This window comes from Mauremys mutica, chromosome 4 (genome assembly GCF_020497125.1).
Source record: "Mauremys mutica isolate MM-2020 ecotype Southern chromosome 4, ASM2049712v1, whole genome shotgun sequence".
Lineage (NCBI taxonomy): Eukaryota > Metazoa > Chordata > Testudines > Geoemydidae > Mauremys > Mauremys mutica.
In genome coordinates, this window is record NC_059075.1 from 119,599,023 (window position 1) to 119,626,223 (window position 27,201).

Here is a 27,201-nt window from a genome sequence, read left to right on the forward strand (position 1 = left end):
GTGTGCTCAGTGGCTGCACGGTACATATGGCAAAGTGCTACAAAGCCGCCCTCAGCACAGACCATCTAGCTATTCTCCCCACTGTACAGATGGGGAAACCGAGGCAGAGAGCACTCAGGTGACTTTACCAAGACCACACAGGGAGTCATAGGCAGAGTACCATGCTAGAGCTGTGGTGAGGCAGCAGCCAGCACAGTAGGTCTGAAGAACCCAGGAGCTCCTGGCTCCCAGTCCTGAACTTGCCCTTCTAGACTGCATTTCTGTAGGTGGGTGACAGAGCAGCCCTGGCCAGCAAGTGCTATATACCTATACACGGCCATCGCTGTGACACGCTGTGTGCATCAGCTCCCCTTATCTGGCACAGCAGACACTGTGCTTCCTTAACATGGTGGTGCAGTGACTCTAGACTGGGGGCTGTCCTGCATGCAGGTTGGCCTTCTACCAAACACCACAGAGGAGTTAGGAGGGGCCCCTACCCCGTAACATCAAGGCTCTCACTACTGGTGTCACAGCTGTGTTCCCCCGAGGTGGCATCAGACCGCAGGGACTGCCCTGTGCGTGCCATTGCCAGCAGGTTTCCGTGAACACACACAATGGGTTGTGAAATCAGCGCGCTGGGCTGCAGCATCGGCACATTCCCAGCACCTCACTCTGCTCGCAGCCCCCTGCTGTGTTTATACTTCCCTCCCTGCGGATTGGCTAGGGGCCTGGCCATGAGTCTGAAGAAGCCACCGGAGAGATTTCTAACCAAACACTGCCTAAGCCTGGGGAGCTGGGGGGCCAGCAGCTATGCTCCAGCTCCTCTTCCTCATCACCTGCAGCCCTGGCCCTTCCAGACACACTAGAGCCCCAGTGGGACCGATTGTTAAAACAAAGGCCTGTCCCATGTGCAGCCCCTCTCCAAGGGACATGAAAAATACATGTGTTTGAGCAGCACTCTCCCAAATTCATCCCCACCCATGAGATGGGACACACAGAGATCAGAGGCAGCACCGATGCCCTGCTCCCCAGGGGGTGTCTCTGACTCTGTCCCCCCGGGAGATGAGACATGTGGGGTTCAGAAGGGGGCCCTACCGGCAAGTTCAGGAGTCCAAGCCAGCCGAGGGAACAGACAGCGCCTTGCTTAAAGAATAAAATAGGAATGATTTTTTCTAGGGACACAAATTTCCAAAACACACACACACACTCTCTCTCTCGCTCCCCCCTCCCGCTGGGGTGCTAGAGGATCCAACCCCTGTCCCAGGAGCTTTGGGGGGCTGATCACAGCCGCCTGCCCTCCCTCTCAGCCACAGCCCATGCCTCCCCCCCCACACCTCCCTGAGATATGCAGCCCAGCATTCCTCGTTAATTATGCCCTTTATTACCTGACTGTAACATTAACCAGTCACTCCCAGGAGAGGTGACTCCTGTAACCGGAGCAGGAGGCAAAGCTGAACCCCTCCTTCCCCGAATGCTTCAGAGACCACCCCGGAGCAAGACCCCCTCTGCCCTAGGCCTGGAAGAAGCCCCACTGTTCCCTACACACACACTCAGCATACTCATAGCATCAGTACAGGAGGGCAGCCCAGCTGAGTGATAATATGACTCACCCATGACCTGAGCTCCCATCATCTCACTCGCACACTGAGCATGAACTCCTGGGTCACTTTCACCTAGGATTTCCCCAGGCCAATGGTGCCCTTAGCTGCACCGCCAGGACAGCCTGCTTTCCAGGGACTGCAGTGATTTTCTGCACACATTTAGGGCACTGCAAATAATTCCCCCAAAAACAAAAGGGCCAGATCCTTGGCTGGTGGACATCAGTGTAATTCCATTGACTTGAATGGCTTTGAATTCCACAGAGCGACTCTGATTTACACCAGCTTCAGGGCACAAACCACCCCCACAAAACCGGAACCGCAAGCAAAGGCCCAACTATAGGCGAAGTCTGCCCTCTTTTGTCCCCCTGGCATCACATTATCTGCCCTGTGCCACAGAAACGGGCCTCCCCTTTCCCATGGGTACAGAGCCACACTGGAGAGTAGGAAGCTCCGGCCTCAGCAGCACACACGTGGAGGCCAGGTCACTCCAGGCCATGGGACATGCTCTGGGGGGAGCCTGAGGTCAGAATAAAGGGAGCAGGGGGGCTAAAGCGCATTGCAGGAACATTCGTCAGTCCCTTGTCCAAGGGCATCTCCAAGTTCCTGGCCCATTTTTCATTTTTAAAAGGGGCAAGTGGGCGGAGTTGCAAAGAAGGATTGAAAGTCTCATCAAAGCCAAAAAGCTTCACTGTGGAGAGGCCAATGGTCCTCCTAATATTGTCCTACTTCCCCATAGTGCCTCTCAGCCCCAAAGATCCCAGAACACACTGGGCCACAGTCTGATCCCTACCTCGTGTGGAGCAATACCTTCCTCCATGCGTAGTCTCACAGAACTCACTGGGGTTTCTTGGGGAATCAAACGAGATGCAACACATGTAAATGGATCAGAACCTGGCCCTTTGCAAACATGGGTAGACACAGGAATCCCTCCATCCATCACTAACTTGCAGTCGCTAATGGAGCGGCCGGTAGCGCCTACTTTAGCATTCAGGCTCAGAAGTTACTGCATCCGACTGAAACTACGGGAGCAGAGGGGGGATTTTAGGGACATGGACTGTAGGGGGCCAAGATGGGACTTCACCAGGACAATAGAGTTAAACCCCCTATTTCTGCAATAAGACCTATGGTATCGTCAGTGGCCACAAGATCCTCATCTCACAGATAACTGGGGAAACCTCCAGCAGTGCAGCACAGCGCCCCCTAGAGCCATGCAGTACTGAATCACCCCCACACACACACACCTACATTACAGCACCCCTCGCCCTAAAATTTACTGAATCAATGCCACCTTCAGCCACCCAGCGCCCTCTAGTGCCAGGCATACTGAATCACCATCACCTCCTACAACGCAGCACCCCCTACCGCTGTGCAATACTGAATCTATGCTGCCTCCTCCAGAACAGTGCCCCCCCAACACCAAGCACTCCTGACTCACCAGCACCTCCTCCTACAGCACAGCTCCCCTTAGCACCATGCAGAACTGAATCACCAATGTCACCTACTACAGTACAGTGCCTCCCGGTGCCACGCAGGAATGAACCATCAACCCCACCTCCTACAGCAGCGTACCCCAACTCCATGCAGTCATGAACTATCATCATCCCTTCTGCACCACAGAGCCCCCCAGCCCCATGCATTACTTCAACATCAACGTCACCTCCCGCAACACAAGTCCCCTGCCATGCGGATGGGGCATTGTCTCCAAGGCAAGCGTTTCCCTATTAACTAACAATGCCACATCCCATAATACTTTGATGTTCCCCACAGGTCTCTCATCCAAATATCATCCAGACCTGATCCAGCTTAGCTTGAGCACTGAGGATCGCATGGCCCCTTTATATATACTGAAAAGGGAACTTTCTCCCAACCACTGAGTAGAGCAATTCCTGGTGTTTCATTTTGCTTTGCATTGTAGGTTGCCTGCCTCCTGCCAGTCTCACTCCCTACTATCCACTTCCACCATGCACTACACAGCTATTCCTAATGCACTAGACAAAATGAGAGCTGCACCTGCCTACGCAGAGGTGAGCTGGCTCCCCGCTTTCCTGGGCCTTTGGAAAAACAGGAGGTGTTGTGAGGGATTTCCCACCATAACACTACTGGGAGCTCCCCAACCCTCCATGGAACCATAAGACAAGTACTCCATTTAGGAAGGAACAATCAGTTGCACACATACAGAATGGGAAATGACTGCCTAGGAAGGAGCACTGCGGAAAGGAATCTGGGGGTCATAGTGAACCACAAGCTAAATACAAATCAACAGTGTAACGTTGTTGTAAAAAAAGCGAACATCCTTCTGGGATGTATTAGCAGGAGTGTTGTAAGCAAGACACGAGAAGTAATTCTTTCACTCTACTCTGAGCTGATTAGGCCTCAACTGGAGTATTGTGTCCAGTTCTGGGTGCCACATTTCAGGAAAGACATGAACAAATTGGCGAGAGTCCAGAGAAGAACAACAAAAATGATTAAAGGTCTAGAACACATGACCTGTGAGGGAAGACTGAAAAAAACTGGGTTTGTTTAGTCTGGAAAAGAGAAGACCGAGAGGAGACATGGTAACAGTTTTCAAGTATGTAAAAAGATGTTACAAGGAGGAGGAAGAAAAAATGTTTTTCTTAACCTCTAAAAATAGGACAAGAAGCAATGGGCTTAAATTGCAGCAAGGGCAGTTTTGGTTGGACATTAGGAAAAACTTCCTAACTGTCAGGGTGGTTAAGCACTGGAATAAATTGCCTAGGGCGGTTGTGGAATCTCCATCATTAGAGATTTTTAAGAACAGGTTAGACAAATACCTGTCAGGAATGGTCTAGATAATACTGAGCCCTGCCACAAGTGCAGGGGACTGGACTAGAAGACCTCTCGAGGTCTCTTCCAGTTCTATGATTCTCTGACAGCACCACACCGTGCAGCCATAGGGCATGTGTCATCGGTCTGGAAGCACAGTGAGTAGAAATGGGCAGTGTCATACAGAAGGAATGCCTCAACTCAGCCATTCTCCTCCTGTGATCTCCTCCTCTCCCTTCTCCTGGCCATTTCTCCTCCTCTTCCCAAGATCTTCCCTCTCTTCCTTCTCCCCAGACTCTCTTCAAGTCCCTTCTTCTCTTATTATCTTCTACTGCCACCTCTTCTCCACCGCCCTACAATTCCCCCAAGCCTGTCTTCTCCTGACCTCTTCCTTCCCAGCATCTCCATTCTACTGGCCTATCCCTTTCTCCATCCGGCCTCTCCACCCTTCTCCCAGCCACTCCTCTGCCCTTGCCAGCTGTGAGCATTGGCATGGATGGAGCCATTGTCCTCTGGGCACGGAGAGAGAGGAGGAGGGGGAAGGTGTGAGAAGAGACACAGTGGAGCGTTTGTGCATTTCCCTGCTGCTCCCCCCTCCACCTCCGCCGTCAATGGGCTGCTTGTCAATTCATGCGCTAAGATGGCGGAAATCGCAGCTCACACACAAGTGTTGCCATTTGGCGGTGGCGAAGGCGCCTGCTCGGGAGGGCACATTGGCCTGTTTGTTTGGAACCCAATTTCACTGCCACAGAGAAAATGTCCAGTTCTCCCTCAGGGGCTGATGAGGGGGAGGCCACAAAGACAAGACCAGGTGGAGTCCCCCTGGCTGGAGCCCCAGCAGGCCTTCCTGCCCTCATCAGACCCAGGACTGATGCCGAGGTACCCACAGAGTTTTCCCTCCGTCTAACCCCAGCACTTCCAGTCCTCAACCGGGCACCCCCAGGAGTGGTGTTGAGGAGTCAATTCACTGTTACGTGTCTGCTGCTCCCTTGGCTGCTCTGAGAGGGGCAGCAGACGCACACTAGATGACAGAGCCACATTGCCCAGCGACTGGGAGAGGCTAGGGATTGAGCCACTCCCTGCAACAGATAGAAATAAAAATCAAGGCCCAACTGAGGTGAAAGGTGTCACTGAGCTCTGCTCCAGGGGATCCCTGGGAGAGGCGATGGGCTCCACCTCACCACCTACCCTGGGGCAGCAGGCGATCTAGGGCCTGTTCCCTCTCCCTCCGCCCAGAGGGTGGGATCTTGGTACAGAAGCCACCAACGGGACACTCTGATGCTTCGAGACACCTCCCCAACACGCGGGAAGTAGTACGCCCCTCCCCCGACACCACCACACACCTGCTTCCCTCCGAGACACTCAGCCTCCCACACATACTCTTCTCACATGGGCTCACCCCCTCCATGAGATAGCCAGTCCCGCAGTGCTCACCCATGACACCAACAGCTCACCTGCCATGTGCTCCCCTTCCCCCAGGACTGGGGGAGAAGGCCCCATCGCAGAGGAGAAAGGGTATCTCACAGTCCAGCCCTTTGCTCCCCCATCACAGGAAAGCAAGAATGGGGACAGCTTCTCTATTCTGACTCCTCTCTCGCACTGACGGGGAGAACACAGTGTGGGGCAGCCTCTTCCCGCTCTCAGCTGGCCTCCTGAAGAGCCGTGGCAAGTTGGCAGCCACACTGGAGCAGAGTAGTAGGGGCTTTGCCTCTTCTCATCCAGTCAGCTAGGTCAGAGGCATATCTTTGTCCAACTCTATTTCCCCACAAGAGAGACATGGAAGGGGGGAGGCCTCTCAACACAGCCCCTTGCCTGCCTGCCCTGCATACACTGGACCTCTACTGACTGCGAGCCCACCCAATCAGAGGAGCAATGGAGTCAAGCTCTAAATTCACATGCCCAGATCTTCTGAAACATCCCCTGGCCTTACCATGCATCCACCATCCAGCTCTACCAGATCAGAACAGGAAGCTCCTTCTCATGGGTTTGTGGCTAAAGGACAGGAATGGAACACAAGAAATCTGAACTGAAATCCCTGCTCAGCCACAGACTTCCTGTGTAACCCGCGGTGGGTCACATTCCATAGCGTCCCGCCTGTGACATGGGATAATCCTCCTCCTTTTTCCCACCTGGTAATTGCCTTGTCTGTAAGCGCTTCAGGGCAGGGACCATCTCTCACTATGGGTACATCTGTACTGCACGCTGACCCTGGGTTCTGAGTCAGGTTTGAGCCCAAGCCCCCCCTCCATCAACACACAAATCAGTCTGACTCGGGCCAGCAAGCATTCAGGGCTTGGATCCTGCTAGCAGGGTCCCACTGTGACTCAAGTCCAACATCTGTCATTTCGCAGTGTGGACGTAGCTCAAACCGCAGATCCGTCAGAGAGTCTGTGCAGTGCAGTATGGATGTGTTAGCACAGCTGCGAAACCTGGATCCAGCAACTGTAAATCCAGGTTTACAATGCAGTACAAATACTCAAGCACAGGCTTGGAAACATCAGGTATGTCTACACAGCAAAAAAAACCTGGGGCAGAGAGTCTCAGGGCATGGGCTGGTGCTACAATGTTAAAAACAGCCGCATAACTGTTCCAGCTTGAGCTGGAGCTTGGGCTCTGAAGCCCCGGGAGAGGGCGTGGGGCAGGCTCAGACTCACTGCCGTGAGCCTTTTTTTTGCCATGCCGACATACCCACTGAGTCCACAAGCCTGGGTCCCCCAGACCTGGGCTTGGTATGCAGGCAGTGCAGAGATACCCTATGTGTCTGAGCAGCACTTTGCACAACAGGGCCACAGCTGGGACTTCTAGGCACTGCTGTAACACAAATAATTAATAGATTTAAATCTAGGTTTCTGATGTGGAAACGGAGCCTTTTGGAGAGAATCAGTCTTAATATTAACATGCACTGAAGCATATTTGTACGTAAAAAAGGAATTTCCAATCCCAGACTGAGGGTACGTCTACACCAGTGGTCCCCAAACCCGCCAGACGAAGGACCATGGCGGCGGTCGAGCATCCACCAAAATGCCGCCAAATTTCGGCAGCATTTCGGCAGCGACGCCTCTTGATGGTGTCGCTTGTCGGCGGCAAGCAGCATCATCGAGAGGCGGCGGCATTTCGGCGGATGCTTGACCGCTGGCCAGGACGCGGGAGCATTTAGACGCCCCCGCGGGCACCACACTGGTGACCCTTGGTCTACACTATGAAATTAGGTCAATTTTATAGAAGTCGATTTTTAGAAATAGATTTTATAGAGTCAATTGTGTATGTCCACACTAAGCACATTAAGTCGGTGGAGTGCATCCTCACTACCATGCCTAGCATCGACTTACGGAGTGGTGCACTGTGGGTAGCTATCCTGCAGTCTCCACCACCCATTGGAATTCTGGGTTAAGTTCCCAATGCCTGATAGGACAAAAAACATTGTCGTGTGTGGTTTGGGGTACATTTTGTCAGCCGCCTCTCCCTCCGTGAAAGCAATGGCAGACAACTGTTTTGCGCCAGACACCAAGGCAATTAGAAGAGCACAGCAAGGCACGCTGCGCATCAGAGAGGCTTTGAAAACCAGTTTCATGACTGGCCAGGCTTCAGTGTGACAATTGTGTGTATTTCTCCTTGATGCAAACCTGCCCCCTTTGTTTATTTTAATTCCCTGTAAGTCAATCACCCTCCCCCTTCAAAATAAAGTAACTAATATTTTGAAACTATGCATTCTTTCTTTATTAATTTTTAAAAAATGAGATAACAGACAAGGTGGGATGGCGAGGAGGGAAGGACAAGGCCACATTACTTATTGTAGCCACACTAAAAATCAAATTGTTTGAATGACAGCCTTCTGTTGCTTGGGCCATCCTCTGCAGTGGAGTGGCTGGGTGCCCGGAGCCTCCTCCCTGCCCCCACGTTCTTGGGCGTCTGGGTGAGGCGGCTATGGAACATGGGGATGAGGGTAGGCAGTTATACAGTGGATGCAACGGGGCTCTGTGCTCTTGTTGGCTTTCCTGCAGCTCCAACAGACTCTTCATCATCACGTCCATTTGCTCCCCCAACAGATGCTTCATCATGTCCTTTCCTGGCCTCTGCCACTCAATGCCTCCATGCATTAAGCTGTGCCCTATCAATGCGGGAGGACTGCATGAGCTCGGAAAACATGTCATAGCGAGTGTGGTTTTTTCGCCTTTTAATCTGCAATAACCTCAGGGACAGAGATGATGGGGGAGCGTAGAAACATTCTACACTCTACGATTCTGGGGGGACTGCATGGTCACCTGTGCTGCTGAGTTTGCCACGCTGACCAAACAGGAAATGAAATTCACAAGTTCCTGGAGCTTTTCCTGTGTACCTGGCTAGTGATTCGGAGTTCAAAGTGCTGTCCAGAGCGGTCACAATGGAGCACTCTGGGATAGCTCCTGGAGGCCAATACCGTCGATTTGCGTCCTTGCTACCCCAAATTCGACACAGCAAAGTCGATTTTAGCGCTACTCCCCTCGCCAGGTAATACAGAAGTTGATTTTAAGAGCCTTTTAGGTTGATGGAATGGGGTTGGTTGTGTGGACGCAGTCAATTTTAAATCGACCTAACGCGGCTAAATTCGACCTAACCCCATAGCGTAGACCAGGCCTGAGTTACTACTATTATTGTTTGTATGACAGTACTACCTTTCGGTCCCGTTGTGGAAGGGCCTGTACAAACACAAAATAAGAAGCAGCCCCTGCCCCAGATAGCTTACAATATAAATAGACAGGACGGACAAAGGAGGCAGGGGGCACCGAGGCTAGAAAGAGGTGGAGTGATTTTACCAAGGCTTTACAGCAGATCAGTGGCAGAGCCAGAAACAGACACCAGATCTCCTTATTGAAAATCCACTGCCTTACCCACTAAACCATGCTGCTGCATAATGCCACATTCAAGTGCCCAGATAGCAAGGGTGAAAAATCGGGACAGAGTGTGGGGGGTAATAGGTGCCTATATAAGAGCGAGCCCCAAATATCGGGACTGTCCCTATAAAATCGGGACATCTGGTCACCCTATGCCACGTTAACCATGCTGCTGAGCCTAGCATCAGTGTGACATCCCATGGGATGCCATGAGCAGGACTGGCCCCTGGGATACTCTATAAATCTCACAGACTGCAAAGATGTTAGAATGGCTAAAAATGAACAGAAGCCAACATGAATGGTGTACTAGTGACAGAGGTGGCTGCAAGAGACTGGATTAGCAGAAGCACCCTTACAAGACTCAGTGGGCCACATAGCTCAGAGGACAACAGCAGCTGGACAGGTCAGTTTTCGAGAAACGCACCCCACGAATACTGTTTGGGAGCTCAGTAAGTGATTTGGAAAGATCCAGCACACTGGAGCCCTATGTGAGCTGTCTTGGGAAAGATCCCACCCCCTCCCCAGTCTTTCAGGCAGGATGATTATTAATAAAATAGGTACAGGATAATACAATCTTACAGGCATTTCACAGAACACATACAGAGTGGGGACATTGTTTCATCCCTGCTGGGGTGGAACACAGCAGCTGTGTAATTGCGCACAGAACGGAGAAGAAATGAAGACTATCCCATCTAGTTGAACTGCTAGGGTGACTTCAGGAAGGCAGAAAGTATTTATCCAGACAGAAATTCTGCCAGGTCGCTAGGCTTTGACACCGCTATTTGTGCAGACCTTTAATGATCAAAAGTGTCAGGTCAGTGAGCTTTCCTGCTCATCTGATTGATGGCAGCACATCCATCTCTCATTCAAAATTTGAGCAGACCAAACCCTATTTAGCTAGCAACATCTGATAAGATCACAGCCTGAGACTGCAAGACCTAACTGAGCACAATATGAAGTGAGAATTTCCCAGGAGAAACCATCACCCACAGGAGAGCCCTTTTTACACACATCTTTCATATGCCCTGCATGAACTTCCCAAGACATGACAGCATTTTCCAAGATCTAAGGTATGCTGTAGAAAAGAGAGGATTAGACTGACAACACTAAACACAGGACAGTTATTCCTTTCCTTAAGAAAGGAACGAGGCGATGATTCAAAATGTGCCACTGCAGGTGTAGGAACCTCCGTGCTGCTACCAATCACCCAGTGTAAATTACATAATTGTAGAGCAAGTAGTACCAACCAGGAGTTGCTTGAAATGAACAAGTTAGAACTTTTCTTGGCTGTTTGGCCAAGGTCTAGGATTGATTTAGTATCTGACTCATCCTCCGCGGGGGAACTGTACCATGCTCTTGCAGGGGCATGTAGCCAAGGATATGTAAATGTTACTCATCTCAGACTTCAAAGATTCATAAAGTTCACAAGGGAAAAATCCACACCCCTGAGAGATGTAATTATGCTGGCCTAGCTCCCGGTGTAGACAGTGCTAGAGCGACAGAAGAATTCTTCTGTCAACCTAGCTACCACCTCTCTGGAGGAGGAGGAGCTATAGCAACAGGAGAAACCCTCCTGTTGCTGTTGTGAGTATCTTCTCTGAAGCGCTGTAGCGGCACCGCTGCAGTGTTTTAAGTGTAGACATGCCCTTAGGGATCTACATCAACAGAAGAGTCCTTCTGTCAACCTAGCTACCACCGCTCAGAGAGGTGGAGTTCCTACGGCAACAGAAAAACCCCTTCCATCGATGTAGTCTGCAGCTACACTATGAGGCTACAGAGGCATAGTGACGGTACCATAGCTACACCACTATAGCACCCATAGGGTACGTCTACACTACCCGCCGCATCAGCGGGTAGCGATCGATCTATCGGGGATTGATTTATCACATGTAGTGTAGATGCAATAAATCGATCCCTGATCGCTCTCCTGTCGACTCCTGAACTCCAGCTTGGCGACAGGCGGAAGCAAAGTCGACGAGGCAGCCACGGCCGTCAATCCCGCGCCGCAAGGACGCGAAGTAAGTAATTCTAAGTTCATCTAAGATACGTCAACTTCAGCTACACTATTCTCGTAGCTGAAGTTGTGTATCTTAGATTGATATCCTCCCCGCCGCCTCCTGGAGTGTAGACCAGGCCTTAGTGTAGACATGGTCTTAGTTAATTCAGATTAACTTTGCTCAGTGTGCCCCTGTAGACAAGCTCTGTGCTCAAGTCACCCCTTAAACTTTCTCTTTGCTAAGCTAAATGGTTTGAGCTTCTTTAGTGTCTCACTACAAGGCCGGCTGTTCAGGCCTACAATTGTAACTCTTGTTCCAGTTTGTCCACATCCTTTTAAAAGTGTGGATACCACAAATTGACAGTGTTCCCATAATGGAATGGAAATGGATTTCTGTGCTCCTATAAGCCTCCACACTTCCTACTGGCTTTATTTATTAAAGTTCAAAAAATGAACAAAAAAGTTGGAAAACTTCTCAATCATTTTCTGACACAATGATTTCTGTTCACATGAAATTTTAATTGAAATTTTTCATTTACTGAAACTATTCATATACTGTTTCTAATTTAAGGTATTTTACATTGATTTAAAACTTATGAAAATCTGAAAAAATCATTTATGAAAATGTCTTATTTCGATACATGAACATTTTCAATTCATTTTTATTACACTTTTTGCAAAAAAAAAAATGGATTTTTGTCCCACTGACAATATTTCACACTTTTTGAAGAAAAAAAAAGGACTTTTTCAATATAAAGTATTTTTGCTTGTAAATTGTTAACTATGTATTCTGCCCTGTACAGAACACAGAGGGGAAACAGCTCCTGTACTAGATATCTTACCATTTAAATAGATAGTAGACAGACTATACAGATCAGATAGACTGTGTTAAATTCACTCTCGGACCTGCTGGCGCATTCTACATTTGACTTCACAGAAGTAGGTTATCAGGATGGATTTAAATGAAGAGAGGGAAGATTCTGCCAGCACTGCATGAAGGCACTATGTGTGTAGGGGGCAGCAAGGAAGTAGGCACAGAGACTCAAGTGTGGGAGAAGGTAACATTGGGCTTAGTTAGGCGGAAGGCTTTGGCTAGTAAGCAAAGGAAGAATTATTCAGAGCCTTCAAGCTAAGGACAAGAAGTCTCAACTCAATGCAGAAGGCAAGACGACGCTAGTAATAGGATTCAAATAGGGGAATGATGTGGTCAGAGTAGCAGACAAGCAAGATAACTCTCATGGCAGCATTCTGAATGAGCTCAGAGCAAGGTGGGAATTCCTGAGGAACAGCTGAGAGTAGGTGAGAGCTGACCAAGGCGTAGAGGAGGGTCTTTGTGTTAAAGCATGGGACATAGAGACGCTCTACATGGAGAGCTGGCAAGGAGAGTGGAGAGGAATGGAGATTGAGTCTGGATGATGTGGAGGGGAGCAGAAATATCAGGAGACAGAGAAGGAAGGAGTTGGGGGAAAGGAGGAGTTCTGTGCTGGGTATACTGGCGTTAGAAAAGGTTCAGAGAAGGGCAACTAAAATGATTGGGGGTTTGGAACGGGTCCCATATGAGGAGAGATTAAAGAGACTAGGACTTTTCAGCTTGGAAAAGAGGAGACTAAGGGGGGATATGATAGAGGTATATAGAATCATGAGTGGTGTGGAGAAAGTGAATAAGGAAAAGTTATTTACTTGTTCCCATAATATAAGAACTATGGGCCACCAAATGAAATTAATGGGCAGCAGGTTTAAAACAAATGAAAGGAAGTTCTTCTTCACGCAGTGCAGTCAACCTGTGGAACTCCTTGCCTGAGGAGGTTGTGAAGGCTAGGACTATAACATGGTTTAAAAGAGAACTAGATAAATTCATGGAGGTTAAGTCCATTAATGGCTATTAGCCAGGATGGGTAAGGAATGGTGTCCCTAGCCTCTGTTTGTCAGAGGGTGGAGATGGATGGCAGGAGAGAGATCACTTGATCATTAACTGTTAGGTACACGCCCTTTGGGGCACCTGACATTGGCCACTGTCAGTAGACAGGATACTGGGCTGGATGGACCTTTGGTCTCATACAGTATGACCATTCTTATGTTCTTATGATATGTTCTTAGCCACGTCGAGTATGAATTGGTGGGACATCCAGGAAGCATTGTTGTAGAGACAGCTAAGAGTGTGGGACTGAATGGAGGAGATGTTGGTGGATAGAAGAAGCAGAGATTTGGGAGCTGTCAGCATAGAGAGGTGGTAACTGAAACCATAAGAGTGAATAAGGCCACGAAGAAATACTGTGTAGAGAGAAGAAAGAAGTGAACCAGGACAGAGCTTTGGGGGACAGCATGAGAAAAAGGAGAGCAGAAGAAGAGGGAGGGTGCTGTGAGAACCAGAAAGTCCACAATCACAGAGGCCAAGGGAGGAGAGGATGCCCAGATGGTGGGAATAATCAACGAGGTCAGCAGCAGTGGGCAGATCAGGGAAGATGACAGGGGAGAAAAGACCTTGACTAAGCCAAGGGGAGTCCCCTGCTGTGCTACGTGAGGGCGGGTTTAGTGGGTGCCAGAAACAGAAGGTAGAACTTGAGGAGGATCCTTGTTCTCAGAAAGATTCTTCAACTCCACCCTCATGTCCCCAGGATGCTGGGCTCAGGAGGGGCCCTGGCCGATGGAGGGGGAAGAGCTACATACAGTCAGTGCAAGGAGAGCCACAGGAGCCCAGAGGGATGGAGAGAGATGGAGATGCAGGCAGGAGAATGGGGATCATAGGAAGCTGGGGAACCTACCTGGGAGAGGCATGACTGGGTTATTCCCTCTCTTTGCACTGGAGACTGGGGTGGGGAAGAGCCACCTTTGGACAGCTGCCTTTTAAAAATATATATATATATTCCCATTGTCTCCCGCTCCGCAGCTGGACACAGTCCAACCACCTCTCCTGATCAGCGGTCATGTAACAAGTACCACAGAACTTTCCTGCCCCAGCCCTCCATCTGCCCTTTACAGGGACCTCGCCCTCAAGGACCCTGTTGTTTCTGGCTCCAGGAAAGGCTGTCCCTCAAAGGAGGGAATGGAAGAGGCATGTTGTATTCCTTTCTACGGGCGCAATTCTCTCTCCCTCCCTCCCTCCCTCCCTCTCTCTCTCTCTCCCTCCCTCCTCCCCTTTGTGAAGATCATCCTGGAACAGCAGCTGGGGAAATGGCTCAAAGTTCATTGCCAGCAGATGGCTGCACGATCTTTCCCCTTAACTCTGGCCACCTTATTGCTAGAATTTCTATCTCATGTGCTTCTAGTCTGGCTTCCTCAGCAAGTGACTCAAAGCCAGCATCAGCCAATCTCTGATCCTCTGGACACCACAAATATACCCCACTACTATTCACGACCAAAACTCATTTTGGCAGGAGTAGGAGGAGCTGTACTCGGATGGAAAGGGAAATCAATCAGGGTGAAAGCGTGTATCAGTTACAACAAACAAAAATTCAGCACAGGAAAGGGCAGAATAAAAATCAACGGGGAATATGGAATGAAAAACAGATCAGATGTCTGGTTTTGCATGACAGACGCTACCACAGTGGGGCTAGAAGGGTAAACACCTCTGGAAGCCTGCAAAAGGCAGAGGGGATTGGGAAATAAAGTTAAGAGAGGAGAAGGGGCACGGACAGCAAACAGATCACACAAAAAGGACCCGACCCCATTCCTTTGAAAGTCAGTGGCAAGACTCCCACTGATCATGGGAGCCGAACTGGTCCCACAGAGTGGACAGGCAATAGGAGACAGAACCTTCCAGTGCTAGGTTAACTGTTCAAATCCAGTTAACAGCAAATTAAATCACCATCTGCTGACTGGTCAGAGGCTCATGTGACATACATTTAAGAGTCTCAATCCAGTTCCTAATGGCCAGGTGTCCACACCACAAAAGCCACCCCAAGAGCCAGCATTAAATGGCCGCTTTGTTGGCTGTCTCAGAGAGGCTGTTGGGACCTGAATGGACCCTGAGCAGTGATCTCTACTCTCATGTTTGGAGAGGAGGAAATGTGTCGTCTCCCACGCTGCCCCTCCCCAGCGGCTGGTCCAGCTCCTTCTACCAGCACTGCATGCACTTCATGTTTTTAACATTTTTTAAAAAAATTATCTGGGGGAGAAAATTTAGCAATAAATGTTTGAACCAGTTACTCAGATTCACTGGCAGCCTGTGCAACTTTTGCAGAGAGATGGGTGACAAGAGGAAGTGGGAAGGAAGGAAAATTACACAAGTAGTGTAGCATGAGTCATTAAATCAAAAGATCTATTTGATCATTCCATTCGTCCCGCTGGGGACAGAACAGGATTGCACATGACAATTCATTTTCCACGGTTCTGCCCAGTCTAGTTTGAAAATGTCCCAAGTGACAGGACTTCCCCCACTTCTGCTGGGAGACTATTCCACAGCCAAAGACATCTCACTGTCACGGAGCTTTTCCTGATATTCAGCCTGTCCTCATCTCTATACATCACACCTGCTGAGACCCCTTGTACTAAATAATTCCTCTCCCTCTTTGTGGTTTATACCCTTCGTACTCAATGTGCGAACTGATATCATGAACCAGCTGAGAACCCAAGAACCAGTGAAATCAAGGGGTCCACTGGCATAAATTGTTGCTGGCCAACATATGGGTTCCATAGTCAGACTAGTGGAGTTTAGCTAAACTCCACTAGTCTCTCCTAGTAAGTCGACCTTTCCAGTCCCTGATCATTTCTGTGACTCTTCTCTGACCTCCCTCCAAGCTGTCTGGTAATGTGATCCATAGACCCAATATCCACCCAGCCCAAAATCCTAGGTGCTGTCACTCAACAACCAAATGGAGAAGGACTATGCGTGATGTGATGCCTCTTCATACACAGTTCAGCATTGCACTGACCTTTCATGCTGCCATATAGCACTGCAAACTCCAAATCTAATTTCCTATCCACTATCACCCCAAGGTCTCCCGCAGTCTTACTGCTTCCCAGCAGCCTCCCTCCATTGAGTAACCATGCGTGGAATTATTTTTCCCCAGATGAATTAACTTGTATTTTTCCAAACTGAGGGCCAGATTTTCAGCTGGTATAAATCGGCAAAACTCCCTTTACTTCAACGGAAATTCAGATGAGAGGATATGTCCCATCTTTCTCACTTTTGTTATTTTGGGCCCACATTTCTGATTCCTGTAACTCTTTTTAAATTACCAATTATTATTTATATTCTGGCAGCTTCTAGGGGCCCCAATCAGGAATCAGGGCTCCAAAATGCTTGGCACTGTACACACAAATAACAAAGACATGGTCCGGGTCCTGAAGAGCTTACAATCTAAGGTTAAGACAAGAGACAACAGATGGACTCAACAAACAGACGGTGGAGCAGAAGGAAACAATGAGACTTTACTGGTCAGTATGAAAAGCAGTAGTCACAGCACTTCCATAAGCTTACCCATTGTCCAGGTTTTTTGGGGAGGTGGGGGTGAGGGGTTGCATTTTTTTGAATTATGGGTAAAATTTTCCAAAGTACCTAAGTGATTTAGGAGTCTAATTCCCACCGACTTAGTACCATTAGCAACATTCACTAAAAGCTCTCACTTCCAACTCATCAACGAAGACACTAAATAGGATCAGAGTGGACACTGACTGCTGTGCAATCCTCTCTAGACACTACACTCTAATATGATCCATTGATACATGATAGAGCCAGAAGCAACTGGTGCCAGTCCTGACTCAAATAGCTGATGCATCATTCAGAGAAGAACTCTTCCCTTCCTCCTTCTAACACGCAACAGACCAGCCAACATGGAGTAAACCTTCCCTGGACACATCAGTTCTACCCAACTACCATGCAGTGTCAAACCTTCCACGCCCGAACAAACTCAAAGAAGCTAACCACAGACCAAGCACAAACCTATCGAGCTGAAGCTAATATTCTAGACCCAGCATAATCTGGATTCAGGCCAGGGCATGGAACTGAAACCGCTTTAGTGGCATTGATGGATGATCTCCTCCCATCAGTGGATGGAGGGCAGACATCCATTCTCAACCTCCCAGACTTTTACGCAGCATTAGACACTGTAGACCATAAGACACTGCTCTCTCACTTAAGACAGGTGGCAGGGGTGAAAGGTAATGCACTAAAATGATGCAAGTTCTTCTTGGAGGGACACACCCAACAAGAAGGGATGGAAAGCTGCACACACACACACACACACACTCTCTAGTCCCCTCACTTGAGGAGTCTGATGGGGTGTTTACCCCCTCCCCACTAGCCCCAAAAGGGTTAATGCAGAGTGGGAAGGGAGCCAATTAACCCAACAGGCCACAGCTGAGGGGAATCAGGGGGCCCAGTAATCCCCTGACCAAGTGAGGGAGCCCAGCTGGGGAGCGAGAGAGCTGGGCTGGGACTATAAAGACAAGAAATTGGAAGCAGAAAGGGGGCTGCTGGGAAAGTCTGCAGTCACTCCCTGCGAGAAGCGAGACAGCTTTGGAGGTGACAGGGACAGGTAGCCCACAGTTACTCCCTGAGGGAGGGGAGTTAGGAAGCTGGCAAAGCCAAAGAGCAGGGAGTGCCAGATGGGAGGAGAAGGCTCAGGGAAAGGCAGTAAAGACTAGAAGAGAACAGACCTTGGCTGCTAGACGGTCCCTGAGCTGGAACTTGGTTCCCCTACCAGCCACTGAGGGAATGGCACCAAGGGGCAGTGAGAGGGAAGACTGCCTAAGACTGCTAGGGAGAAGTGACTTTGATATCGCAGAAGTGGGAAACACAGATAGTGACCTGGCTGGAGGACTGAGACACGAAGAGGCAGCAGCAGCTTGTGGAGCGAGAGGGGGCTGCAGACTGGGTGAGAGACAGAGCGATGGCATGCAACTGCGGGAAGGGGCATTGACCTGGCAAGCTCTTCTCCAGAGTGACCAGGAGGCAGCGCCATCCTAGTGGTGAGTGGAGTACCCTGTCACAGAGTCCCACAAGCTCAATTCTCTCTCCTTTTCAACAGCCACATGCAGCCACCAGGTGAACTGGTCAGACAACCCAGACTCAAGTGCTAGTGATATGCAGATGTTACACAGCTCTACCTATCCTTCGCCACATACGACTACATCACTACCACCAAGACAGCTGGCTGAGGCTGGACAAGACAGAGGCGATGCTGATGGACAGAGGAAGGTATTCTGAAGAGCTTGCAGCCATGGTGCAGTTGGTCTCTGTTGGTTGAAGACACACACCCACAATTCTTCACTGATACTGAGCTCTCCCATACATGTATCCTACACTTTCTATCATCTCCACTGGGCTAGGAGACTGTCCCATCCTGGCAGATGATGACCTAGCCTCTGTTATTCATGCCTTCACCACCTCTCAGCCGGATTACAGCAATGCACTGTACCTGGGCATGAAACCTTAAGCACTTAGGAAAGTCCAACTAGCACAGACCACCGCATGGCATCTCCTCAGCAACACTGGCTACCGTGAGCACATCACACCTGCCCTCTGCTCTCCACACTGGCTTCCCATACAATGTCGAGTCAAGTCCATGGACTTGGTCCTTTATCTTCAAGGTGCTCCATGGCCTGGGGACAGGATATCTAAAAGATGGTGTAAAGCTCCGGGATGAAGATTGTGGTCAACAACTGTACTTCTCTAGCACAATGGAACTCTCTACACAAAGGGCAGAATTCAAGTGTGCAGGAGCCACAACTTTCTCTGGGACTGGCCCGAGACTGTGAATGAACTCTCCCAGGACCACGACAAACCTCACCACCTTCTGCACCAACTGCAAGGTGCATTTCTTTGACCTTGCGTTCTCTGACATAAAAACAGAGTGATAGATAAATTTAAAAAAAAAAAAAGTCACACTACCAATACAAAACACTCCATTACACTTCACCCCAGAGGAGACGATGAGAGAACAAACAACGTGGCAGATATCAGTCACATTGCTTAATGCACTACTGGAGAATGCTCAGATACTGTGGTGACAAACAGACTATAAGAATATACATAGAACAGAACAGAATAGAGAATTGTGGTTTAACATTATGCTTTGTCCATAATCCTTCAGCCACAGGTCAGAAGCTATAAACAAAGTAGGAAGATCATTCCCTTATTCCAGGCAGGAGATTACCAGCCTCCCAAGGGTGTTAAGAGATTTCAGCAATGTTTGAGAACCATTTTGGAAGACAGGACTGAAAGGTGACATAATAAGGAAGTAGTAAGGATGGAGGAAATGGTCAGTTTGAAGCAGGATGAACTAAACAGATAATTCACCAGAGACTCAGATAGTAGGATCACACTTTCCTTGAGGTTCTATCAAGTTTTTTCCCCCTTTCTCATTTCTACCCATTCCTCTGTGCCTCCTGGTGCTGGCCAGAAGCAGACCTACTGTAATACCACAGGATGTTCTTGGCCTAACTGGACCAAGGAGGCCTACAAGGCCTACAAAAACAAACAAAACAAAAAAGAAATACTGTAATCAAGTTACCCCTTAACCTTCTCTTTCGTAAACTAAATAGATTGAGCTTCTTGAGTCTATCACTATAAGGCATGGGTTCTAATCCTTTAACCCTCTCCAATTTATCAACATCCTTCTTGAGTTGTTGACATCAGAACTGGACATGGTATTCTAGTCACCAGTGCCAAATTCAGAGGTAAAATAATCTCTCACTCATCAGGATTCCCCTGTTATGCATCAAAGGGTCACACTAGCCCTTTTGGCCACAGCCTAGCACTGGGAGCTCATGTTCAGCTGATTATCCACCATTTCTCCCCAATCTTTTTCAGAGTCGCTGCTTCCCAGGATATAATCCCCCATCCTGTAAGTATGGCCTCCGTTCTTTGTTCCCAGATGTCTACATTTACATTTAGCCCTGTTAAAATGTAAGATGCTGGGAATGAGCAACAGGGGATGGATCACTTGATGATTACCTGTTCTGTTCATTCTCTCTGGGGCACCTGGCACTGGCCACTGTCAGAAGACAAGATACTGAGCTAGATGGACCTTTCATCTGACCCAGTAGGGCCATTCTTATGTTATTATTATTTGCTTGTGCCCAGCTTCCCAACTGATCCAGATCACTCTATATCAGTCACCTGATTGTCCTCATTATTTACCTCTCCCCAATTTTTGTATCATCTGCAAACTTTATCAGTGTTTTCTTCCAGGTCATTGATAAAAAATGTTAAATAGTATACAGCCAAGAATCAATCCCTGTGGGACTCCATGAGAAACATATCTGCTCAATGCTATTTCCTCATTTATAATTACATTTTGAGACCTATCAGTTAGCCAGCTTTTAATCCATTTAATGCTTGCCATTGTATTTTATATCAGTCTAGTTTTTTAATCAAAATGTCATGTGATACCCAGTCAAATGCCTTACAGAAGTCTAAGTATATTACAATCAACCCTATTAACTTTACCAACCAAACTTGTAATAAAAAAAGTAATAATAATATTATATTATATATATCATGTTAGTTTGACAGGATCTATTTTCTATAAACCCATGTTGATTGGCATTAATTAAATTACCCTCCTTTAAATCTTTATAAATCAAGTCCCATATCAGCCGCTCCATTAAGTTACCTGGGATCCATGTCAGACTGACAGGCCTATAATTGCCTGGGTCATCCCATTTACCCTTTTAAATATTGGCACAAGATTAGTTTTCTTCCAGGCTTCTGGAACGTCCCCAGTGTTACTGAAAAATCAACATTAACGGTCCAGCGAGCTTTTCAGCCAGCTCTTCTAAATTCTTGGATGCAAGTTCTCTGGACCTACTGATTGTAAAACGAGACGTGCGCTAAACATCCTTGGAGCACGATGACACACATCTGAAGACTGGTGACATAAGGACTAAGAGCTTAGTTGTCTTGTTACATGCTTAGTTGGCTGGTTTTTGTTTACTTCTTCAGGATCTATCTGATCCCCATATGTGGAGTCAGGAGGGAATTTTCCCCCAAGTCAGATTGGAAGTCACGTTGGTCCCAGGATATTAGAAAGACAAGATGGTGAGGTAATACCTTTTATTAGACCAACTTCTGTTGGTGATAGAGACAAGCTTTCGAGCCATAGAAAAGCTCCTTGTGGTGCGAAAGTTTGTCTCTCTCACCGACAGAAGTTGGTCAAATAAAAGATATTATGTCACCCATCTTGTCTTCTTAAAACTCAGGTTATTCTTTCATGGTCCAGTGCAATGAACATATCTCGAGCCAAATTGCTAAAGAAGAAAGTAGCAAGCTAGCCTGGGTGACAGGGACCATGACTTGTAACAAAAAGCCTTAAAAGTTATGGCCATGACAAATCTCATGCTCTTAACTATATCAGCTAGATACAACAGTTCCTAATAACAATTAATTACAACCTGCCTTCTTCCAGTGGAGCCTATGTATGGATTTTCAGCGAGATTTACCTAAGTGGAAAATGTGAAGGGGTTTTGAGCTAGAGCAGGGGTGGGCAAACTTTTTGGCCTGAGGGCCACATCAGGTTTCATAAATCTCTCAACCCAGAAGGCCCTTCCTCATGGGCCTTCACTGCAGACAAGTTACACCCCAGAGCAGCCTTCTCAGAGTTGGTGGATTCACGCACTCTGGCTCTTCAAGTCATGTGCTGCACCTAGTCCCTGCAAAGACTTGTCTCCATTGCCAATGAAACTTGTGCTCTTCCAAAGATCCACCCCATTCAGAGCTACAATTTCTCTCTTCCAAAGGCCCATCAGTTGCACTGGGCTCTTCCAAAGAAGCATTTCTCCAGTCTTAGATTTCCTTGGTCTCTTCCAGCATTGCCTGGTCTCTTCCATGGCTGTCAGTGGTGGGCAATGTTCCCTGACTCTTGTAGTTTAGGGCTGATGGGGAAGACAAGCCTAATGGTCCATACCTTCCTTAGATCCCAGGTGTGCTGTGTGGAGAACAACAGATGGAGGAAAGACACAGAGAGTTCATAGGAGAAGGCTAAAATTTCCTTTCATCGCACTGCACCTCCTTGGGTGATGTATATGGAGGTTAATTCTCATGTTTCCCTCCAGAGCTTGAAACATGACAGGGAAGTGAGCAGAGATCTACGCTTCTTGCAAGACAAATGACATAGGAAACATATTTAAATGACAACACTGCTGTCCAAGGTACTAGGAGTATAACTGCTGTAGAGGCCACATCCTCCCTGCACTTCTCTCACTACTGTACAAGCATCTTGTGAGAGGCAAATACGGTTTCTCACAGTGCTTTTCAATACAACAGTCTATTCTTAACCAGATGCCACCACTATCTGGGGACATGCCAGGGGGCCAGTCAACCACACCCCACCCAAGCCAACAGGGCATTCCTCTTCCATTCTTCAGTTTTCCTGATATCCCCTGTCTCAAGAGCTTTGATCCATACAGCATAGCCACCCTCAATATCCCATCTGCTCATCCCATGCTGAGAATAACTTCCTAGATCATGGATACCTTCTTAATTATTTATATTATGCTAGTACCTAGAGGCCTGAGCCAAGATCGAGGGCCTTTTGTGAAATGAGCTGTTCAAACACAGAGTGTTTGAGTCCATGCCCCAAAGAGCTAACAATCTTAATCAACAAGACAAAGGTCAAAAGAAGAGAGAGAGCCACAGGGAGGTGAAGTGTCTTTACCAAGGTCACAAAGCATGTCAGTGTCAGAGCCAGGAATAGACCCAGACCTGGTCTCCTGGGTCCCAGTCCACTCAACCCCCTTGCCTTCCTCTTTGAGGTATAACACAGAGCGTATGGGGGGCTGGTAACAGGGGCATGGGTAACATGGGATCAAGGACCCTATTCACATAAAGACTCCTCCGGGGACCCCATGCTGAGAACATGACTGTCCAGGGAGTCAGAAGCCTGGCTGCCAGTTGAACTGAATGTTCTTGTTTGAAACATTATCATTGTTTTAAAGAAAGCCTAGTTTGAAATAAATATATAATTGGTAATCTGCACTAATCGTCCTGTGACTTCTCCACCTTCCCCCAAGCTCACGCTGGGGCTCCTGTCCCACGCAGCCATGCCACCGTGGGTTGTGATCCCAGCAGCTCTCACAAGGTTGGGCCACATCAGAACTTGGGTCTTTAAAGGTTCTGTAAAGACCGATTCAGAAGGAGATGGTCTTCTCTGTGAATGCCCCAGCATGGGGCTAGACTGTTTATCAGATGAGACCTCAAACCATGGTCACACATGATCAAAAATCCCATGGTTCTTTTAACAGGAACACGGGTATTAACCTCAATGTCTTGGATAAATTCCAACTGCAGTAAATACCACCCACGTTTTCATGTATTCTCCCCTCAGTTTTAGCTGGCTATTGTATTATTCAGGCCAATGTTACACAAGAGGTCAGACTAGATGATTTAATGGTCCTCTTTGGGCTTAAAAAAAGCTATGAAACTTCACAACTTCTTTGTTTAAAGGAGAGACATTTTCAAGACACAAAAACCACACACAGCAGAACTTTGCTAAAAAATTAATTCCCAGTTATGGAATTTTTTTAATTTGCAGGTAAGCGAATGGGGTGGGGGAAGGTACACAAGGGATATGGACTCTCAAACTGGACTGTACACAATTATTTTTAGCAATGTAGCTAAGTTTTAATTATTTGTGACACTCCCTAGTTAAGTGTGTACAGCTAGAGGGGAAGGCTGGTCTTGTGGTTAAGGCACCCAGGAGATGTAGGTTCAATTCCGAGCTCTGCTGCCGACTCCCTTGGGAAGTCACTTCATCTCTCTGAGCCTTAGTCCCCCAACTGTAACATGAAAATAATCTTTCCTTTCCTTCCCCACTTTGTCTGCAGGGTTGGCCCTAGATATTTTGTCACCCAAGACGGAAAATGTTTCCAGAGCCACTCCTTCCCCAAGAGCACAAGCAAAAAAAAAACCTCAGGGATTTGGTACCCCTGCCCACCCCAATGGCCAGTCCTGTTTGTTCAGCTTGTCTATATGGACCGTATGCACTTCAGGGCAGGGACTGTCTCTTACTGTGTGTTTGTCCAGCACCTCACATAATAGGGCCCTGATCTCAGGTGCAGGCGCTAGTCACCACCACAACACAAATCATAACAGGGAGTAACACCTCAGTAACATGAGACATCTCAACAGCTCTTGGATATTAGACCTTTAATGGAGAAGTGCGTTCAGAGCTCTCAGTAAATCTAGAGGTATCAGTTTGTGAACCAGATGAGTGGGAATTAGTGAGGGCCAATCCTGCAAAGCCATCATCTTCGGCAGGTTTCTTCGCATGAATAACATTTCCTCCTGTGAGTAATTTGCAGCACTGGACCCTAACTTCCTTTGAACTCCCTAGTGCTCTTTGTTTAGTTGCTGAACTTCGCTTAGCCTGAGCAGTGAAATAAGATGAATCAGTTCTACTTTCTAGTGCCCGTCAGTTCCTACTACCTGGTCAGTGCTGCTGTGTCTGCGTTTCCAGCACTGCACAGAGAATGTTTAAATAAAATAAACCACTTTTTTTTCATTTAAAGATACTATAATAAAAACTTTACAGTCTACATGTTATGGGTCAGATCGTCAAGGGGTGCAAATCAGTGTCTCTCTATTGGTTTCAAGGGAGTTACGCCAATTGACATCAGCTGCAGGGGCCGTCCATAATCCTGAGTCTAAACTGATTGACAGAGTCCGTTCAGGTTTCCTAAATCAAATGATTGTGGTCACTCCCACAGGCCTTACACTCTCTCAAACCAGTGCAGCTCCACCAAGAATAGCAGCAAGAGAAGCTCTCGCATACACAGGCGCTTCTACCACTAGGCAACAATAAGAATGGCTGTAAGCAGACAACACTAGCGCTGCTACCACTGACAATTCCCAGTGCAGACACACGTAAAACAATTGTCTACTTCACCTTGAAATATTCCTTAGGACGATCAGAACCATGGTGCCTGAGATAGGACTCCCCCCATGCGTGCCTGTCAGAGCATCCTGGAAGCAAACATCGCAAGCCAGAGGAACCCAGCTCTCAACAAGAGCAGAACTTCCCTGGGCAAATCAGCACGTCTCTAATTATAAATTCTCCCTCTTGACTCTTGGGCCAATCACACTGCTCCCCTTTATGAGTCCCTCCAGCAGCTCCCCCATCAACACCACATCTAGTGCAAACTTTTCATCCTGGCCTTCTGAGCTCTCCGCAGTTCAGCCCTTCCCCATCTCGTTTCTGACTGCGCCCTCCTCACTCCCCGGGGGCTTCACCAACAGTACCTGTCTCAATGGCCCATTTATTGCTTCCTACTCTTCTCTATGCACTTCACCAGGCTGCCCCTCCGCATGGGACCCACCCACCAAGCCATTCCCCCCGACCCCTGTTCCAGAAACTCACTTCTCCTACAACCTCCTCAGGAAACAAGTTTAGAATTAAAACAGAAAAAGAACCACCCCCACCCCACCCCAAACCATGCCTAGGATTTGCCAATGGATCACACCTGTGGTTTAACCTATAGACTCTGCTCCTTGGGGTAAGGACCGCCTTTTTTTGTGCAGCGCTCAGTGTCAAAGACGTTCTATTGGCGTGCCACAAATAATGAAAGACCCCCAATAGCCCTAATTCAGCACAGCATTTAAGCACATGCTTTACTTTAAGCAGATGCTTAATCCCCATTGAAGTCAAAGGGGCACATAAAAGGGCTCATTCCCCGCCAGAGCACCCTCCTGTGGCGTTACAGGCAAGTCCTGCCTCACTCTCCCCTACAGTGCCCAGTACCAACTATGTTGCCCATCTTCTCCTCACATATCACCACCTCTCCAGGGACAGAAATGTCCCACTCAGAGTCCAGTTCAAGCCCTGCATCCAGGCATAATTTATTAGTATAACAGCAACCACCAGCTGATCCCTCTTAAAACAGACAATTCTTGAAATGCCACAGTAAGATAGATTAAAATGCAGCAGTTCTCCATCCCCACGCCAGGGCCCCATTCTCCAGGCTGGCCACCCAAGAGCTAACTGCTCCACTCCCCAGGTCTTCTGGCCCTGTTCCAGGACCCCATTCTCCAGGCCACCTGAGAGTGAACAGTCCCTCTTTTTCAATTCCTGGGCTCCTATTCCAGGGCCTCTGGGAATTCGCCAGGCCTTCTGCAACATTTCTCCCACAGTCCTCAACTCAGGGCTTTGGCAGCAGGGCTCCTACGCCCCAGACTCCTTTTGCCTACAAGTCCTGCTCGGCTTTTTCTCATGGGAACCTCTCTGAAGAATCAACTCTCTTTTTGGGGGCTCAACCTGCCCTGACTGATCAGGTTCTTCCCTTTTACCTCGGAGCCTGCATATGAATGTTCTACTCGGCCCGGGATCCTCAGCTCCAGCCAGTTCTCGCCAAGTGCTCTCATCAGTCCTCTCTTCACTGCCAGCTCTCAGGCCTCATGCAGCTCTTTCCAGGCATCTCTCACTGCATTCCCTGCTGCCCTTTCTTGTTCCCCATTCTGATCTACCGCCTGGGTCTGTACAGAGGACAGGCGTCCTCTACCAGGGCCTGCCAGGAGGCAACTAACTGGTCACAGGTGAACGGGACCTGTTCCCTCTTAAAGGGGCCAGTCACCCTGTGACAGGGCATAAGCACGCATTTAAGGGCTTTGCTTTATCAGTGCCAATCACAGCCATTTGTCAGAAAAGAAAAGCCCAAGGAACAAGCTGGTTGATTGATTGATTGACTGACTCTTTATCTGGGTTGCCGTTGGTTGCCTGATTTGGATTTTGTAAAGAGGCATCAAGAGATTAAAAACCATTTATCTGGAGAATATTATTAGCAACATCTAAGATTATTACAACTAACCAGTTACTAAAGATTTAATTTAAATTCTCTTCATTATTTGCATAGAGGCTGCAGGCAAGATCGGTGCCCTATTGTGCAGGGTGCTGTACAAACACATTGCAGCAGACAGGCCCTGCTCCAAGTAGCTTACTGATTGACAAGACAGTCAAGGATCAGGAGGGGATGCGACTTCCCAAGGTTACCCAGCAACCCCGAGCTGGGATTGGCAAAGGAGCCTTCAGGCCTGAGA

General features: G+C 48.3%; 1 protein-coding gene across 10 annotated transcripts in view; it reads right to left on the reverse strand.

Moving 5' to 3' along the window:
- MYRF (myelin regulatory factor) overlaps nt 1-27,201 on the reverse strand; it is a 142,965-nt gene that overhangs the window by 73,418 nt on the left and 42,346 nt on the right. The window contains exon 1 of one of the 10 annotated variants that reach the window (XM_045016211.1): nt 5,819-5,840. The exons of the other annotated variants lie outside the window; for them this stretch is intronic. Coding sequence (XP_044872146.1) covers nt 5,819-5,825 — 7 coding nt within the window. The 5' untranslated portion in view covers nt 5,826-5,840. Of the gene's footprint in view, nt 1-5,818; nt 5,841-27,201 lie in introns of those variants that run through there. 10 annotated transcript variants of the gene reach the window in all.